This window comes from Ischnura elegans, chromosome 2 (genome assembly GCF_921293095.1).
Source record: "Ischnura elegans chromosome 2, ioIscEleg1.1, whole genome shotgun sequence".
Lineage (NCBI taxonomy): Eukaryota > Metazoa > Arthropoda > Insecta > Odonata > Coenagrionidae > Ischnura > Ischnura elegans.
The window spans coordinates 37870476-37888243 of record NC_060247.1 but is presented as its reverse complement, the minus strand read 5'-3'; the positions used below and the strand labels follow the sequence as shown (position 1 = coordinate 37888243).

Below are 17768 nucleotides of genomic sequence, written 5' to 3'. Positions count from 1 at the left end.
GGTTCAAGTATGTAGGCAATGAAAGAAGAACACTTAACAAAACATAATCGGATTCAAAGAAACCTGAAAAATTATTTCCCATTTATTGATTCTGAAACATCTAGAATGAAACGCTTTCTCACCTGAAGAATTAGATATTAGATTTGGCCAATGTCGAAATGATTTTTTTTGCATTGAAGCTCAGTGGAGAGCCGAATATCCGACGATCCATCCGCTAATAAGGAGAACCCCCTCTCCTCCTATCCTTTCTGCTCCTTCCTTCCCTTCCCCCACTGTTAGCACTTCTGTGCTTTCAAATAACCATACTACCTTGACGGCCGCCGTGGTCACTTCAATCTGGCGGTGTGCCGTCTACGGCGTGAAATACAGGCAGTGCTACAATGAGGCCGCTTTCTGACAAAACGACTTTTCGCCGGCCGCCGTTCACGTCACAGCGCCGTGAAATTCAGGCCACTTTCAGACGAGACGACTCTCTGCCACGCTGTGGACCGTGCCATGAACGGCGGCCCGATCCCTGCCAGCGGCCGTGTTTAAGTCAACGAAATTGTTACATTAGACCCACACTCAAGGTTTTCCTGCAACAAGTTATCCAATAACGCTGTCTAATGCGTCGCGGTGAGTCACCGGAATTACTGCTCGACATTGACGCGTACCGGGCGCGTGAGCTTGTATTTCCGCTCTTCCGCGGCCGCGTTAAGTTTCTTTCCACACATTGTTAATTCATAATATCTAATTCTTCAGGTGAGAAAGCGCCTCATTCTAAATATTTCAGGATTGATAGGTGGGAATCGAAAAGAGAGGCTGTGATAAATTTAACGGCAAATTCTGGCGGAAAAATCACTACAGTGCGCGATGTTAAGCGGATGCGTTATGCGTGAGACTAAACGAGCCAATTGACCTTGGAATAGTAATGAGATACAGCAAATGAACGTCGGCAGCGTTAAACAATGAAGGCTTAGGCTTCAATAGATTATGACGCATTTGATGTGATTTTTTTGCTAATCCACCTAAAAACGCGAAATTTCGTTTTTATTTACCGATTTCGCGTTTTTTCGTGTAATTTCGCGTTATTTCGCGATATCGCGTCTCGCGAAATTCACGGGCCCCTACGGCGATACAGCACAAAGAAATGCACCATTACATTATTATGCAAACCTTAATCAAAAAATACATACTAAAACAGAACAGCAGCTGACGTTAATTTTTATTACCATGTTTTTATTATTTACATTAATTATTATTATCAATATTTATCTTACCGTGCATGAGGAAATAATACTGGACAGGAAGCGATCAATGGTCTTGAATGTAACTTCTGTTCCATCAATTTTCCTCAACCAATCCCCTGGAATGCATATGTTGATAGTGAAATAAGCATCATACAAATTCATGGCAACACTAACTGTTTAATAATCATGAACTGAATTAATTAATGGAGGGTAACTGTCATTAAGTGACCTTGATAATGACATGAAGTGCCAAAACCATAGTCAGAGTATAGTTCCATATTTAAATGTGGAAATGACCATTTGTTGTTTATATTTTATGATGACCTTAATAATTATTTATGAATTTATGTTTAAGTGTGCTTTTAATTATGAATTTTGAGGGAATAGAATAAAATTAAAGGAAACACTATTCATTATGTACATCTTCTCAGCTGTAAATATTATCGTCAAATAATGAGAACATTAAAACTTGAAAAGGTTAATTTAAAGCAGGTCACTTGCATTCATGCAAGCTTCTCAGTGAATCTTCTCCAGGAACTTGTACTGCTTATCTCAGAATTGATGAATTAGGAAATTACCACAATGTCCCTACTTGGAGGGGTGCCCACTTCCTCTCCCTGATAACTCTTATCCTTTTACACTATCAGCTCTTACTGTAACATAGTTTTCAAAAAAATATTGGGCAGTTTCCTGCTGCATTAAGTAGGGTATGACCAGGTTCCATTCAATCGAAAGTTACTATTGATTGTCAAAGATAATATATGTTATGTATATCACAGAGATCGAGAAAAAATTAAAGAGTTAAATTACACTGAAAACTCAAAAATTACATTTTTACTTACGCATTAGCTCACCAATTATGTACATACTATGACACTACAGTGCAAATTTAATTCTTGATTTTCAACCTGCATACCAAATGCAATGTTGAAGTGACAATGATATAATTAATCTTACCTCAGGAGCATGCAATCTCCGTTCACTTAATACATTCGCTGTGGTGTGACACACCAGTGGATCACAACAGACTCCCAAGGCAACGGGAAATCTAATATTTTCCCCACTTTACAGCCATCGCTATTTTGCGGACATAGGATTTAAAGTCAAAAGACTTGATGTGTCTAATCTATAAAGGGTAATCTATGTGGTGTGACCAAAAGTTAAGTGAGACCCACCAGTGGGTCAAACTCTATCCAGACTAGGCAGTGCAACATGAAACAGCTGACTATGCCCAATTTAGCCCATTACTAATGACCAGAGAAAACCTGTCAGCATGTTATTTTACATTAAATGCATACATTCAGAGAGTTTTATCAGACCCTACTCCCTAGTGTCACTCCAGCATAGAGTTTGACAAATATATGTACTTCAAAAAAATAGGAATGGCACCACCTTCCTCTCCAAGGCTGCTCTGTCTGACACGCCTCAGTCTAACATCCAGGTTTTGAAGGCCTAGAAATTAGCAGCACCAAGTACCAAGCCTTAAAGTATTACAAACTAGAGCCACATCACTGAGAGGAACTCACAATAAAGAGCCTCTCTACGGAAATCTAGGGATAAGGGTTCGAATCCCAGTCAAGACGAATGATTTTTCCTCTGCAGATTTTACGCACTATTTGTGCATTGCGGAAGACTCCGTAAAAGTTATCACCGAGTATTGTCCCGGTATACTTAAACAAGTCTAGAGCGAACACCTCTTGTGTTCAAAGTTCGGGCTTTGCTCTTCGGCAGTGGTGCCTAGCACACGACCTGGACTGCTAGTCGCATAATATGCTCAGCAGTCCATACCACCTTGTCCGGTATATTCCACAAATTTCCACATGGGAGAATGACGCCTCGGTAGCTTAACTGGCACTCGGCCGGAAATCGAGGGATCCGGGTTCGAATCCCGGTCAAGGCGAATGATTTTTCCTCTGTGGATTTTTCGCACTATTTGTGCATTGCGGAAGACTCCGTAAAAGTTATCACTGTGTACAGTCCCGGTATACTTAAACAAGTCTAGAGCGAACACCTCTTGTGTTCAAAGTTCGGGCTTTGCTCTTCGGCAGTGGCGCCTAGCACACGACCTGGACTGCTAATCGCATAATATGCTCAGCAGTCCATACCACCTTGTCCGGTATATTCCACAAATTTCCACAGGGGAGAATGACGCCTCGGTAGCTTAACTGGCACTCGGGCAGAAATCGAGGGATCCGGGTTCGAACCCCGGTCAAGGCGAATGATTTTTCCTCTGTGGATTTTTCGCACTATTTGTGCATTGCGGGTGACTCCGTAAACGTTATCACCGTGGCTAGTCCCGGAATACTTAAACCTCTCTACTGTATTAAATATCAGCAGTGGGCCCAAATGGTGTCCGTCCCAAGTTCTTCCACCCACTCCAATTAGTGAAGGATGCCAAGTATGCAGCATTTAGGCAGTGTCTAGAAGATAAACATAGGCAAGACCCACCTTTAGGTCACACCACACAGAATGACGTCCACCTATGACCCCCCCATTGCCGGTGGGTCCCACTCAGCAGCGAATGTTTTAAGAACAAAAGAGGTCACACTTAAAACTACAGATACACTCAAAGATAAAAAGATAAGACACACTCAAACGTTTCTTGCTAAATGGGCCATATAATTTTGAGGGAATGAGAGTGGTGATTATCAAACATGCATAATTGCTTTTCTTAGATTCAACGAATATTTAGTTAAAAAAACAGAGATTTTGTCAAAGGGAAAAATTTATCATGTGAGAGAAATGACACAGGTAAATATGTACACAACTCCAATTAAAAAGTGGTGCCTATGTCATATGAAAACAAAAAATTTGCTCTTTAAAAAAATTTTCAAGTTCGATGGCCCCTTCACCTCAAGAACAAAAATAATGAAAGAGAATGGATTATTAAAGTATGTTACTTCATAATTTGAGGGTTTTTTTATCAATCCTGGAAGATATTATTGAGAATCTGATGAAGAGTGATTCCATTCATTTTTTACTATTCTATCCATAAGCTAACTTGTACCAAAGCAACTAACTGAAAAATATGCCATAAGAAATGAAATTGAAATATTTTTCGGAAGTAGGGCAATGATTATTAGGTATTCAAGATAACATGCACAATCTTTGGTAATTACCTATTTTTATACTCCTATTTTTTATAGCTTCTCCATCAGGTACAAAACCGGCAACCATAATGCGATCATCCACAAGTGCTTGCAACTCTCCATCATTCTCACTAATGGTGGCATTTGATGAGGAAAAAACACCAGGCACTATTCCCAGCAATGTCTCACACAGAGTAGCTCGTCTTCCCAAGTTCCTTCGGCCAGGGTCTACATGCAAGCCAACCTCCCTCGCTTCCCCTTCTTGGGAGTCACGAAAGGTCACCTTGTTCCCTCCTCCACTACCCTGAGCAGACCCTCGATTAGGCCACACGCTACTACTTTGACGACTGCCACGAGTGCTTGTATTTCGGGCAGAGTTTTCAGATCTAGTATTGGATGCAGAATTCCAACCATCTCTTAGCCAGCCCTTCAATTTCTTATTTGCTCTCTTCTTGTAAGAAATCAGTCCGACCAGGCGACCTGTTCATCAGTGATTAAAAAGAAACATTTTGGATTATGTATTTGCTGGAAAAGGTAACAAATGGAGAGAATCGTCAATCTGCACACCTCTTACTTTCAACTTTAAAAGGGAAAATATAATACTTGACTGGATAAGATTCCTCTAGATGACGGAATTCATCAGTTCCCATAGGTGATAGAATCTATTGTATCTGGCATTAAAGGTCTGTCATGTTCCTTGTCCACACGGAAAGGATCATATCCCAAGGACAAGGAGACCTGAGAGAACTTCATACAGTAAAAGCACCAGATATTTCCGGTACAATAAAGAGCTACGCCATTCAAAGGTCAAAGAAATTTTTTTATTTTATTATTAAAAATTATAAGTACCCATTAAGTAAAGATAGCATTTATGAACCACAATATATGGCCACTGATTGGGAAATTTTACTTGAAATTATTACAGAATACCATGAAAGCCAATAAAAGAATTTATCAAATAATCATTTCTCTTAATATAAAAGCTAGCTAATTACTACCAACATTATACGTATTGAGAAAGCTTTCTTTATTGATTATAGACACAATGAAACACATAAGCAGTGTCATATTAAGAAATTCAGGGACCTGCCTCTAGAAAATACAAGCTACAAGAGCAGAATAGGTTGGAAGGAAGGAGGTAATCCAAAAATAAAAGTGTGAGAAAAACCCTAAGGCATCTTGAATAATTTCGGTTCTAGGGGAAACAGCTTATTTGTCTTATTCATCACTCAACTTCAATCACAAGAGGTTCACCGTAATTTTAGCCAAGAAAAATAAGGCAGAGAAATTTGATTCTGATATAAGTGTATACAGATGAACACAGGGGCGCAGCTAGGAATTAAGGCTGGGGGGTTTAGGCACAACTAATACTTATGGTGTGGAGGTATTGCATACCCACCAGGGTAAGCAGGAGTTGCTGGTGCCCTCCTCCAAAAACATTGGTAGTATAATGGTTCAAAATGGCGAGTTTTACGGCTTTCTAAGGAATATTTGATAAATCCTAGCACTATTCTATAAGTAATACTGATCAAAATAAGTAAAATGGATTAAACTTAAAAACTTAGCTCTGACCTCTGGGGAGGGTTTTATCCCCAAACCCCCCCCCCCTCGCTGCGCCACTGGATGAACATATGTACACTGAATACTTAATAGGTACTTTAGGCAATGGATCACATACAGCCAATCAACCTGGGTGGATTGATGTTAACTCATTGCAGTCCGCAGATCATCAGGCATTGATTAGCCAGCCAGGGAGTGGCATGCAGGCACTGGTGGATGCATTATATGCTAGGAATGTGTCACAAGAATTAGTAAGACAAAAGAAGTAAGGCGAAATAAGAAGACCAAAGTAGTGAGGTTTGATTAAAAAAATTGCATCAAAGAACAGAAGAATGGAACATCAAAAAGCTAGACATGGGGGGCAAGAAGAGGAAACTGAAATAGGATATACAGAGACTCAGGGTCTGGACAGAATGACTACAAAGCATGGAGGGGATGCTAAAAACAGTTTTAGATAGAAGAATGTTGAGGGGTTCTTGTCTTTTAAAAGACATCATGAAGGTTCCAAGGCTAAAAAAAAACACTTGATTTATTTTTCCATCCTTAGTACAATGAGCCTAAGCTCTTTGTACTGAGGATGTACCGAAGGCCATTTACGACCCATCCTCATGGTCTCCTTTGGCAATGTCCCAGGCAATGGCTCTAGCCCTCAATACACTGCCAAGTAAGGAGGGAATGGGAAGGGAAGAGGATAGGATTCATAGATGGAATGAAAATAAATAGGCCTTGCAGAGAATTGAAGAGAGAAGATCAATTTGGGTTGGGGAGACATGCAGGGTGGTTTTTCAAAATGCTCCTTGAAAGTCTACTTGAACCAGTAAGTAATACCTTTAATGATAATCAACAGTTAGTCGATCGAAAGCGGTATAATTGAAATTGGTCTAAACTAAGTATTTCAAAAAATAATCTGTAAATATGTATTTTTTTGCTCAATTTAAGATGATTCCAGAGATTGGATATGCGATACAAAATACAAATGTATTGAAAATTCTCATTTCCGAAAGAATTTATGTTCGTTACACCCCATCTCTAGTTGTATGGAATATATTATAGCCCCAGAACATAGATAAGTTCCTCTGCAAAGTATGTTGTTTAACCCAGTGCTTTGAAAAGAGGACGAAAAGGAATTAAAACAGCTGGCGGTGAGCCCACACTATCCAGTTCCTTATAGGGCCTCCTTTCTTGATAATCAAAAGGAGCTAAAGCGTTGAGGGCATTTATTCATAGATGAATATTTACCTGCCGAAGTCTTCTTTTTCGAAGATGATGAACCCTTAGAAGTTGGATCTTCTGACACTTTCAGGTTCGGCACCAACGGTACATTTGATTCGACATAAAAAACGTCACCTCTTGGGTCAACTGAAGTTTCCCATTCGATGTCTGACCTGCGGGGATCATTATGTTCAATATGAATTTATTTATTGCAAGAAACTTATTCATACTTTAAGAAAAGTTACATGTAGTTACCTGTGATCCTCATAGTCAGAATCCGAGCATGAATAAGAGCTACAACTTGATCCAGAACTGGTATCATCCCACCAGTCGTGATTACGCCCACAAGAATCATCTTCGTCGGTAGTTGAACCACCATCTCCGCGACAGGGTTTATGCCGAGAACTCAAAGTCCGGGGCAAAAGAGCTTCGCTCTCACATATGTCATCCATGATAACAAATACAATACCACTAGCATACAGTAGAAACTTCAAATTAATCGAGTCTTCATTTTATGACAAAATGCACTCCTATCTCTTTCAAAATTAACCTAGTTTTCATGTTCACAACCTAAAATTCGTGAAATTTACGTAACTTATCACAACAAAACAGTTTAACACCGTCAAGAACAGTAAGAAGAATAACCAAACAAAAACAAACGTACGTAAACAAAAGTTGAGGAGAGCGCGTGGCGATCTTCTTTTTGTTTTAGATCTTCATTTGTTCTAATATCAGATATTCATTTGTTCATGACTGACAAGAAAGCTAAAATGGAAGAGGTTGTGGTCGCAATACCCGAAAAAGTAAGAAATTTCAAATGATTTACAATTCCGTCATTGGTTAATTGCTGAAATATTGAAGCACATGTATCGATTTCGCTATTACTATCCTGATTCTGTTGTTATATGGAGTACGTGGTGTGCTTTTGAATGTTTGTGTTGGAGGCTTTGCAATTTCAAGTTTTAATTTATATCTTTTACAGGAGGAAAGTAGCCCTGATAGTCGGCCTACCGTAGGTTCTACTACAACGTCAAATGAAGAGCTCGATTTAGAAGATTTATATACAAAATATAAAGTAAGTAGTAACCATGAATTTCAGTGAGCCCTTTCTCATGTCATCCTCCGATGGTCATTGACACAGTTTTTCCTCCTTTTAGAAATTACAGCGCCAGTTAGAGTTTTTGGCTGTCCAGGAGGAGTATATTAAAGATGAACAGAGGAACCTAAAAAAGGAGTATTTACATGCGCAGGAAGAGGTGAAGCGGATTCAGAGTGTGCCATTGGTGATTGGGCAATTCCTTGAAGCTGTAGATCAGAACACTGGAATAGTAGGAAGTACAACAGGTGATAAATTCTACCTAATCTTTTATAGTTTAGGAAAATGGGAAAAGTCATGTTGATGCATTGTCAAAATTATTCCCTGCTATGGAATATGCTTCGACTGATTGTCTGTTACTCCAAGCATATTATACCGTGCTTTCGTGTGGTGCCCGAGGTTGTTGCTCTGTGCAAGTTCTCCATTGAATGCGTATATCAATTAGTTACATAGATACAGTTGGGAGCCTGAGTGGTGCTATATCCCACAAGGCACAAAGATGATAATTTATGAAAAATATGAAATATTGATTACTATAGGCTTAATACTAACAGAAATGAAGGAATGTGGATTTAAAATATTTAGTAAGTACAAATAAAATTTGAAGGTTGAAGCTATGTCATACATAGTCCATAAAAATTTTTGATTTCCATATTAATTTCAGAGAAAATTTGATTTTTGACTCTAAATTTGACTATTTAAAATTATTCATTAAAAAATCTTACCTTTCAAAATAGAAACTGTACTAGTAGATGATTACAATGTTTTTTTGTAATAAGTATGCATCAAAATCGAAGGTGGAAAAGTTGTGTTAAATTTTGCTTTAAAGTTTGTAAATTTGGAAATGTATGTTTCGGCCTGTTTACCCCATGCATTTAAGCATACAAGTTAATGTTTGAATGCATGAACGATTTTGGTGGACCTGAATGGAACATGAATGAATGCATGATCCAAATTAGAGCAGGTCCTATTTTCTGTTCATGCATTCATACAAGTTGGGTGGTTACATGGTGCACTTTTGCTTTCATTCACAAGTTCATTTAGACATCAACTCGTAGGGGTTAATGTAACTTGTTAGGACAGGCCTTTTTTGTTGAGGCTAAAGCAACTGGTATTACTAATTAATTTACTATTTATATGTGTCTTGCGACAACATGTTACCTTGCTGCTATAATTTTATGAAAGCCATCAATGAAAGGTAGTATGTTAACTCCTCCCAGAAGCTATTAGAGATGTTGTTATCTTTAATGTGGGCAAGCATAATTTAGTTTATGGTTTTTTAGATTATTTTCTCCATGGCTCTTGTGTAATGAGTTACTTTTAATTGAATTTTATTTCTTATCATATATCCTTGTTTTACTGTAGTATGTGTTTCATTTATATAATATCTACTAAAGAAATCACAAGCCGCTAGTCACCAGTTTTAGTAATGGCTCTAAAATCAACAGATAGAGCTTTCATCGTACCACTTTGATTTGGGAAATTTGTTGGATGAAAATTTCTTTCTCCCCTCTCGTACATATGTAGTTCAGCCAGGTATGTTTTTCATTCTATGCTTTATTATTTTCAGGCTCTAATTACTATGTCAGAATTTTATCAACTATTGATCGAGAACTGCTTAAAACCTCTGCAAGTGTTGCTCTTCACAAGCATAGTAATGCTTTGGTGGATGTTCTTCCGCCAGAAGCTGACTCATCCATTTCCATGCTGCAGGCAGGTAAGTCTTGTCAAATTGGGTTTAAGAATTGATTTTTATATTTTTTTAAAGTTTGATGGACATTAATAACCAATATCTGTGACCTTTTAATGCATATGTATTAGGTTAGCATTATGTTCTATGAATTTTTATGTTTTTAGTGAAGTATTTATTAAGTGAGATTTCGAAGACCAAGATATACAGGCGGTCCTCGACTTTCGTACACTCGACTTTCGTACACTCGACTTTCGTACACTCGACTTTCGTACGCTAAATTCGGACTTTCGGACGCTGGTCCGTAATTTTTTTAAAATTCCTGCTATGTTTATTGCGCATCCCAACATTCAATTGTTTCAAATTGCAGTATCGGCAGTATATGCGAACAATATGAACGTATATAATGAAGGAAATTGTTGGTAATTGACTCTGATCTAGGTGATTTATTTGGGAGAGAGACTGCCTGCTATAGGCTCCTTTATCAAGAGAAGAGGAAAGCCTTCATTGAAGATATTTTTCAAAAGAAGTTGACTAGACATCATCGAATAGCTTTCAATAAAACTATAGTAAGACCTTCTTTCTAATTGTGTTTTTTCGTTTGAGTGCTGTATAATTCATGTAAACCTTCAGCAATGATATTGCACGAAATATCACCCGAATTTCGTTTGTATTTTGTCTTTTTTGAATAACATGCGGAATATACGCGATCACGAATGTCACCTGCCAAATATCGAATTTTGGTGTAAAAATTAAAAGGTATCCAGAGTGCGGGTTCAAAGAATACATTTTTTTATGCTACTTGATATGTCCTTTTATATATAGTGGACGTAATAAGGGGAATGTCAACTTAAACGCCAAGAGGAAGTTTCACTCGATAGCCAACAGAGTTCTTGTTTTTTAAACTTATATTTGCATTTTCTGCGTATTTTCGAAATAAATTAGATGATTTGAGGAGTTTTATTAATATATTATTAAAATTAAGTCAATTGAAATGAATTCCGTGAAAAAAAGGTTTTAGTACGTAAATTCCGCTCTTTTGGAACGTAACCCCTAATTAGTATGGAAGTCAATGGTTCGACTTTCGTACAATTCGACTTTCGTACAAGTTTTCGGGAACGCATTGTGTACGAAAGTCGGGGACCGCCTGTAATTGATTTTCATTGGAGAAGTTTGAGGTGAACGTATGGTATTCTCTCTCCCTCGGGTCTATGCCTCCTTTTTCCAAGTTGTTTTATCTTTAATATTTGTAATAACTTGCCTGTTTTCCCACAAAATAATAGCAAAGAATACTGATCATTCTACCTTCATCTACGGAAAATCTTAGAAATTTCCTTCCTCATAGGAAATTTTTTTTCTTTCTGCAGAAACATTAAATTATAGTTTCGCTTGTAATGGGCTCTGGTCGCTTTTATAGCGGCGAGGGTATTCCCGTCCTGCCCTTCCATCCCTCTCCCTGCCCTATCCCTAGGCATCGTTGGGCTCTTATGTGGCTGCACTTCCATCCTTTTTCCTTCCCTTCCACTTTCCTCCCCGAGTGCGCAGGCCTATCAGTTAAGTTACTGGGTCCCGCCCCTGGTGTTTTGTAACCCTCAGAGGGCTCTCCTTGGGTCCTGGTTCACTGATCATTCACCAGGGGTGGGACTTTTTGATGTTGGATATTCGAAGTTGATTAACTTCTATGCTTTTTACTTGACATTGTTTTTAGTCACAATTTCATACTCTTAGACACATGTTCTAAAACATGCTCTTTTGCAATTTTCTTATTATTGATTGTGATCTATTTTCAAATAGTTGGAACCATTTTTTTCTGTTTTTTGTTTTTTATCCATTGAGCTATTTGTGTCTTGAGCTTCTCACAGTGAAAATCAATAGCCCCAATGCATTAGTTCATTCATAAGTTGATGTTGTTACACCCTCCTGTGTATTCCAAGGTATCTGCTGGCCGAGCAACTTAGCTTATTTTGCTGATGCTGTGAATTTGTTGGGCTCCAGGATTGCCTTTAAAGGCACTACACACATTCCGACCCGATCACCCGACACGACCAAACTCCCCAACCATCCCTGTGGGGACAGCTCTACTGACGTCCAAACCAATCCACCCAACCTGACCAACTTGCCAAATATTTCTCAGTTCACGTGATCGCGTGGAGTGAAGTTGGGTTCGGCTTGTGTTGGCAATGGTTCCACATTTTTCGAAAAATCAAAAAACAGATTTCGCTTTAGCCTATGAGGTTCTCATTGATGACATCAAGAAAAAGATAAAGGGTATGGGCGAAGAAGTGGCTGCTTGAAGTTTCACCCACATGAATTTACTTCGAGAATTGAATGGAAATGAATTCCTAAATTATTTGAGGATGGGCAAAGTGTGGGTCAGGGAGTTGCTGGGCAAGTCTCAAACCTCAAATTGATAGAAAAAATAGCCGATAACTGTACAGATGTTGCAACGCCACAGAAATCGGGGTAGGGCAGTCGGAGGTTGGATGGTCTAACAGGACCAGCACCTTTCATTCAAATTTTGTGTTCTCCACAAATTCCTCACCCATTCATTTTTGCATCTAAATGTGATCCAGTTTAAAGTATACCGGGACTAGCCACGGTGATAACTTATACGAGAGTCACCTGTAATGCACAATCGTGCGAAAGATCTGCAGAGAAAAAAATCATCCGCCTTGACCGGGATATCCAAGGATGATTTTTTTCTCTGTGGATCTTTCCCGTGATCCAGTTAATTTTTTTTCAATGATGGATGGTATCTATATCCATTTCTTTGAGGATAGCAAGATAGGTGGTTTTAAATCCTATCCTACCAAAATTATTTCTTGTTATTAATCTTAATTCTGAATTACTGACACTTTCTCTAGTGAATTCATGTTTATCTGTAACTCTTGATCAAGTTCAGCCTTCTGTGTGTTGGATGGGTTGTTAAACTTTGGTATCCTTGGCACTTATGCCAGTTTTCTACCCTTTCTTCCATAATCTTCCACAAATATGATGCTTATAAATGAAGCCATCATATTCCTCTAAATCCTTACTTTTTAATACCTATGCATTAAAACTTATCATTAATGATAATAAGTAACTTTTTTGTAATCCTTGGCCCTAGAGTTTCCTCTCCAACTCTCTGTATACTACAATAGCCTGTTCCTTTTGATCCATTAGATCCAATCACGTAGTATCAGTAGTATCATGATTGAGTCCTTCTGTTGGTCCATCATGTTTTCATCATTGAGTATGCATGCAGTCCTTGAATGCCAGCCATTTTTACTGTTATAACATATTTTCCCTCTTTGTTGTAGATGAGAAACCAGATGTCCAGTATGCTGATATTGGAGGAATGGATATGCAGAAGCAAGAAATCAGAGAAGCAGTGGAGTTGCCGTTGACTCACTTTGAGCTGTATAAGCAAATTGGTATTGATCCTCCTCGAGGTGTGCTCATGTATGGGCCACCTGGCTGTGGAAAAACCATGTTGGCGAAGGCTGTAGCTCATCATACTACAGGTTAATATTGCATTCTCACATTCACCTTCTTTGATTTATTTTCTATCATTCTATGAGCATTCTATTGCCATTTAGCAGTTGAGAAAATAATTCCATATAGGGACATACTTTTTGGTGGGCAAGGAGTGGTAGCAGTAATAGAAAAGTATTGGGTAGGAAAAGGCAAAGAAGTGATTGAAATGTGAAGAACAAAAGGATTTGAAAAAGGGGTAAGAAAAAGAAATGTATCCAAGACAGAAGACGGACACACTTACTCACCTAGCAGATTTGCACTGAAGAACCAATTTCTGCAGGGGTCTCTGGCATATGTGCAATCAACTTTGCAAAGATTTCTCTTATGACAGTGACCACATACCGTATTTGCACGAATCTAAGACGAGGTTTTTTTTCCTCCTAACTCCTGCAGAAAAGAGGGTTCGTCTTACAATCGGATGCAAAATTCTCGACGTCAATCGGGTTGCATAATTTACGTCGGAAAAATTATGGACACCTGAGTTTGCCACCTGATAGCTATACAACGAAAAATCAACGTCATAAATAGCTTAACAGTAATTTAGCATATTTAATTTTGCATTCAAGTAAAGAAAACATTTTCCATTTTTGGGCAGCAGGCAAAAATTCGGTGCATGCCGATCAGCCGCCGGGTGCACTTCTGCCGTGTCCGCGAGATTGCCTACTTTACCCTGGGTTCGGCTCCATTCAAGTTAAAGCTCGATCAACTCACAAAATGTTCGTGTGATTGGTTACAATTTACCTAAATTGTAACGTTAAAGCCTCAATGCCGTCGCGGAATAAACTGCTACAAAGTCGTTGCATTTTTCTCAGAGCAACGATGAGAAGGCAACATGATTTGCCTCTGATTAGAGAGATCGATTCAGTTGCCTTTCAGAGTATTACGATGGCAGAGAAAAGAAGTTATTACACTCCCGCTTTCAAAAGAAAAGTTATTCAGTGGAATCCCGATCTATCGTACCCATATTGATCATTTTCCCGCATTCATCGTTCGCCGTTTCTGGTTCCAAATAAAGTTCCATATAGGCAATGTAATTTTTTCTCGCATCTCTGAAGTATCGCTTTCCCACAATGATCGTTTGAAGATCGTGGTCCCGACATATAATTTTCCCGCATCCATCTTTTGACGAACATGAGACGAAATAAATACAATGTGTCATGTATGGCTAATAACGACAGGCACATAGATTAAATCTTCCCCACGAAATGAAACAACCATTGGGAGAAGCTCAAAGCCGTGGGATAGTGACATAAGCGCATTTCCCAAGATCCGCTATCCTCCTCCATTCAGCACTCGCCTCACACCTCTGACGCTTTCCTCTTCTCCAAAATCAAACAAAAGGTCCGACCTAGCGCAGGGATCGTGTTACGAAGACCTTGGCTTCGAAAAATATATCAAGTTACACGAGAACAATAAAAACGCGTTTCACGTCCCCCCTATTCTCACCCACTGACCTTTTTCAGCCTACCTGCTTCAAATTTCCCGGTTTCTGGAGGCCAACCGCTGCATGAATCACCTATTAGCTCAAAGGGTGTCTAACAATGAATTTCGGCAATTGGTATTATACTTTTATTGGGCTGAAATATTTGCAATGTGCTCGTAATTCAAAAAAGAACGAGACCAAGCACGACGTATTTCTAACGTTATTTAAGTATTTGCAAGGAACTAATTGGAAAAATACGATAATGATTTTTGGGGAAACTCTATATCCTCGTAGCTGAGCTTCTCGGCAGTTAATGCGGCATTTTTTTCCGAAAACAGGATATCAGGTTATTATCAGTTGTCAATTTACGAGTTATACCATAAGTCTCACTTGTCAGAGTTACTGACGAAGGGATATCTTCTCAGGATATTTTGTTCCTCCCTACTAGCAATCCGAATTCATCCGCCCATCTGGCGCTACGCTAATTAGAAAAACATGGGTATCTTTGGGACAAAAAATTTCATGGCGCAGTCATATGGCCATGCTTCACCCTCAGCAGTATACTCTGTGTACCCCGAACGCGATAGCATAGCTCGTACGATTGGTTCCCTACTTTCCAGGGTGGCTTGCCTTCATACCACCGAGTGTTTTCCGTGTGGGTTTAATGAAGTCAGGTTTCATTTTCACTAGTTTAATTTTATTGGTCTTCGGACCATGGCCCCTCCAAAGAAACTTTTAGTCGAATCAATAATAAGACCTAAGTGTCTCGATCAAGTACTACTATTCCTGTCATTATGCGTCAAAAATCCTGCGTTTCCTGGGACATAGGCAACCTAGCCAAACATCCCCGCATTGAACGTTTTCCCCTAGAAAATTTTTTTTCCCATAGTGGAGTTCCAAAAAAGGGGGGTCTTTCGTGTTCGTCTTAGATTCGTGCTAATACGGTATTTGCCAAAACAAACAATGGCAACTTCTCCTAGCTCTCCTATTAGCACATAGGAGGACAGTAAAACACTCCTTACTCATCTTGTCCCCTTGGAAGGCCTATCCTTTCACATTTAGTGTGCTATTATGAAATAGGTTGTTAAGAAGTCTGGACCTGTATTATTTAATGGATTGATGGCTTTTGCCATCTGGAGTGTCCACTAAAATATCACTTTCAGTAATTTTGCCAAGACAATCGGAGATGGGCAATTTTCGCAAAATTGGTTCAAATTTGATCCCACAAGTTATGCACAAGCATATAAAAGTATAAATGCAGCGTATTATGCGCAAGTTATTTGAGGATGCATGTGCAAAGTTTCAACTGTGTTGCTCAAAAAAAGTATTTTTAAGGTTATGCCCAACTTTTTTCTTTCTGTTTCAGCCGACTGTGGCAGTTTGGAAAATTTAGAAAGCTTTGGCCCAAAATTATAAAATATTGAATATTATTTGTTTTTCATATATTTGAGGCGGTGGTACAAAATATTCCAATTTTAATGCCCTATCATTTGCTAAAAAGTGATGAAATGTTCATGCTTTGGCATCTACACTTACTATGTGTTACCTTAATGATTTTATTAAAATTATGTCTTTGATTTAATGTTTCAGCGGCCTTCATTAGAGTTGTAGGATCTGAGTTTGTGCAAAAATATCTGGGTGAAGGTCCAAGAATGGTACGTGATGTCTTTCGGCTGGCCAAAGAGAATGCTCCTGCCATTATATTTATTGATGAAATTGATGCCATTGCAACTAAAAGATTTGATGCTCAAACTGGTGCTGATCGAGAAGTGCAGCGAATCCTTCTAGAATTGTTGAATCAGATGGATGGTTTTGACCAAACTACAAATGTTAAGGTTAGTGAGATGCATAAAATTTATCATTATTTCTTGTCAGTTAGCCTAACTTCTCAGAATACTGGAAAGTAATTTTCTTCTGTTAATCAGGTGATCATGGCTACCAACCGTGCCGATACCTTGGACCCTGCTCTTCTGCGGCCTGGTCGTCTTGACAGAAAGATTGAATTCCCCCTACCAGATAGAAGGCAAAAACGTCTTATTTTCTCCACAATTACCACTAAAATGAACCTTAGTGATGAAGTTGACCTTGAGGACTATGTGGCACGTCCAGACCGTATTTCAGGCGCTGATATCAATGCCATCTGTCAAGAGGTAAGAACGTAAAATTTTCTCTTTATTTATGTATGTTGATTTACTCTAAAGTTACTCTAATTTCATACTACCAGCTAATGCTCAAAACCAAATATATTGGCCATTATTTTAAGTATAACCTCCCTGTCGAATCCAGTTTAACTGCCCAAAAATTTTTCTGGCTTGTATTGATGCTTAATAGCCACCAAGGCTTATGAAATCCATGTTAAACTTGGAAATAATCATTAACGCTTCATTCTTACAGCAATGTTAAATTATGAAAAAGGCAGTAATGAATGATACTGCTGCTTAAAGGCAGAGAACATAATGATTGTATTCCTGAAAATGCCAAGGGGGTTGATGAAGTTTCTTACACTTAAACAGATGATTTACATATTCAATGGCTTTTATATGTATTTTTCTCTTCTACAGGCTGGTATGCATGCGGTCAGGGAGAATCGCTACATAGTTCTTGCGAAGGACTTTGAGAAAGGGTACAAGAACAATATTAAGAAAGACGAATCTGAACATGAATTCTACAAATAAGAAATTAAATTTGATGTATTATTTTTTATTTTCATTTTTTTGGGAACTTCCTACAAAATAAATGCTAATGCGCTAATGCTTTTTCTTTGGTCAAAAATGGAATCTTTTTTTTATAAATAAATGCTGGTTGTGATAGCCTAATTGGTAACTTGTCTTACCTTAATAGCCAAAAAATCTTACGATCCTCCTTGGGATTGCTAATTACGAAATTTTCAAAATTTTTCTCGATGATGTGGGTAAAATATCAGTGAATGTATAAAATGTAAGTATTGTGTTGC

The 17768-nt window shown here is 38.5% G+C and overlaps 2 protein-coding genes across 2 annotated transcripts in view; one reads left to right on the top strand and one right to left on the bottom strand.

Annotated features, from left to right (window-relative positions):
- The window catches only part of LOC124153628 (protein inturned), a 40906-nt gene extending 33115 nt beyond the window's left edge, over positions 1 to 7791 (bottom strand). Inside the window, exons 1-4 of the mRNA XM_046526920.1 lie at positions 7346 to 7791; positions 7118 to 7263; positions 4349 to 4798; positions 1260 to 1345 (exon numbers count right to left, since the gene is read on the bottom strand). Coding sequence (XP_046382876.1) covers positions 1260 to 1345; positions 4349 to 4798; positions 7118 to 7263; positions 7346 to 7542 — 879 coding nt within the window. The 5' untranslated portion in view covers positions 7543 to 7791. The remainder of the gene's footprint in view (positions 1 to 1259; positions 1346 to 4348; positions 4799 to 7117; positions 7264 to 7345) is intronic.
- A 24-nt stretch (positions 7792 to 7815) lies between these two features.
- Positions 7816 to 17566, top strand: LOC124153629 (26S proteasome regulatory subunit 6B). Its single transcript, XM_046526921.1, has 8 exons — positions 7816 to 7893; positions 8073 to 8165; positions 8248 to 8434; positions 9757 to 9903; positions 13176 to 13379; positions 16406 to 16650; positions 16741 to 16965; positions 17377 to 17566. The coding sequence occupies exons 1-8, from the start codon at positions 7840 to 7842 to the stop codon at positions 17488 to 17490; spliced, it is 1269 nt and encodes a 422-aa protein (XP_046382877.1). The 5' UTR covers positions 7816 to 7839; the 3' UTR covers positions 17491 to 17566.
- The last annotated feature ends 202 nt before the right edge of the window (positions 17567 to 17768 follow it).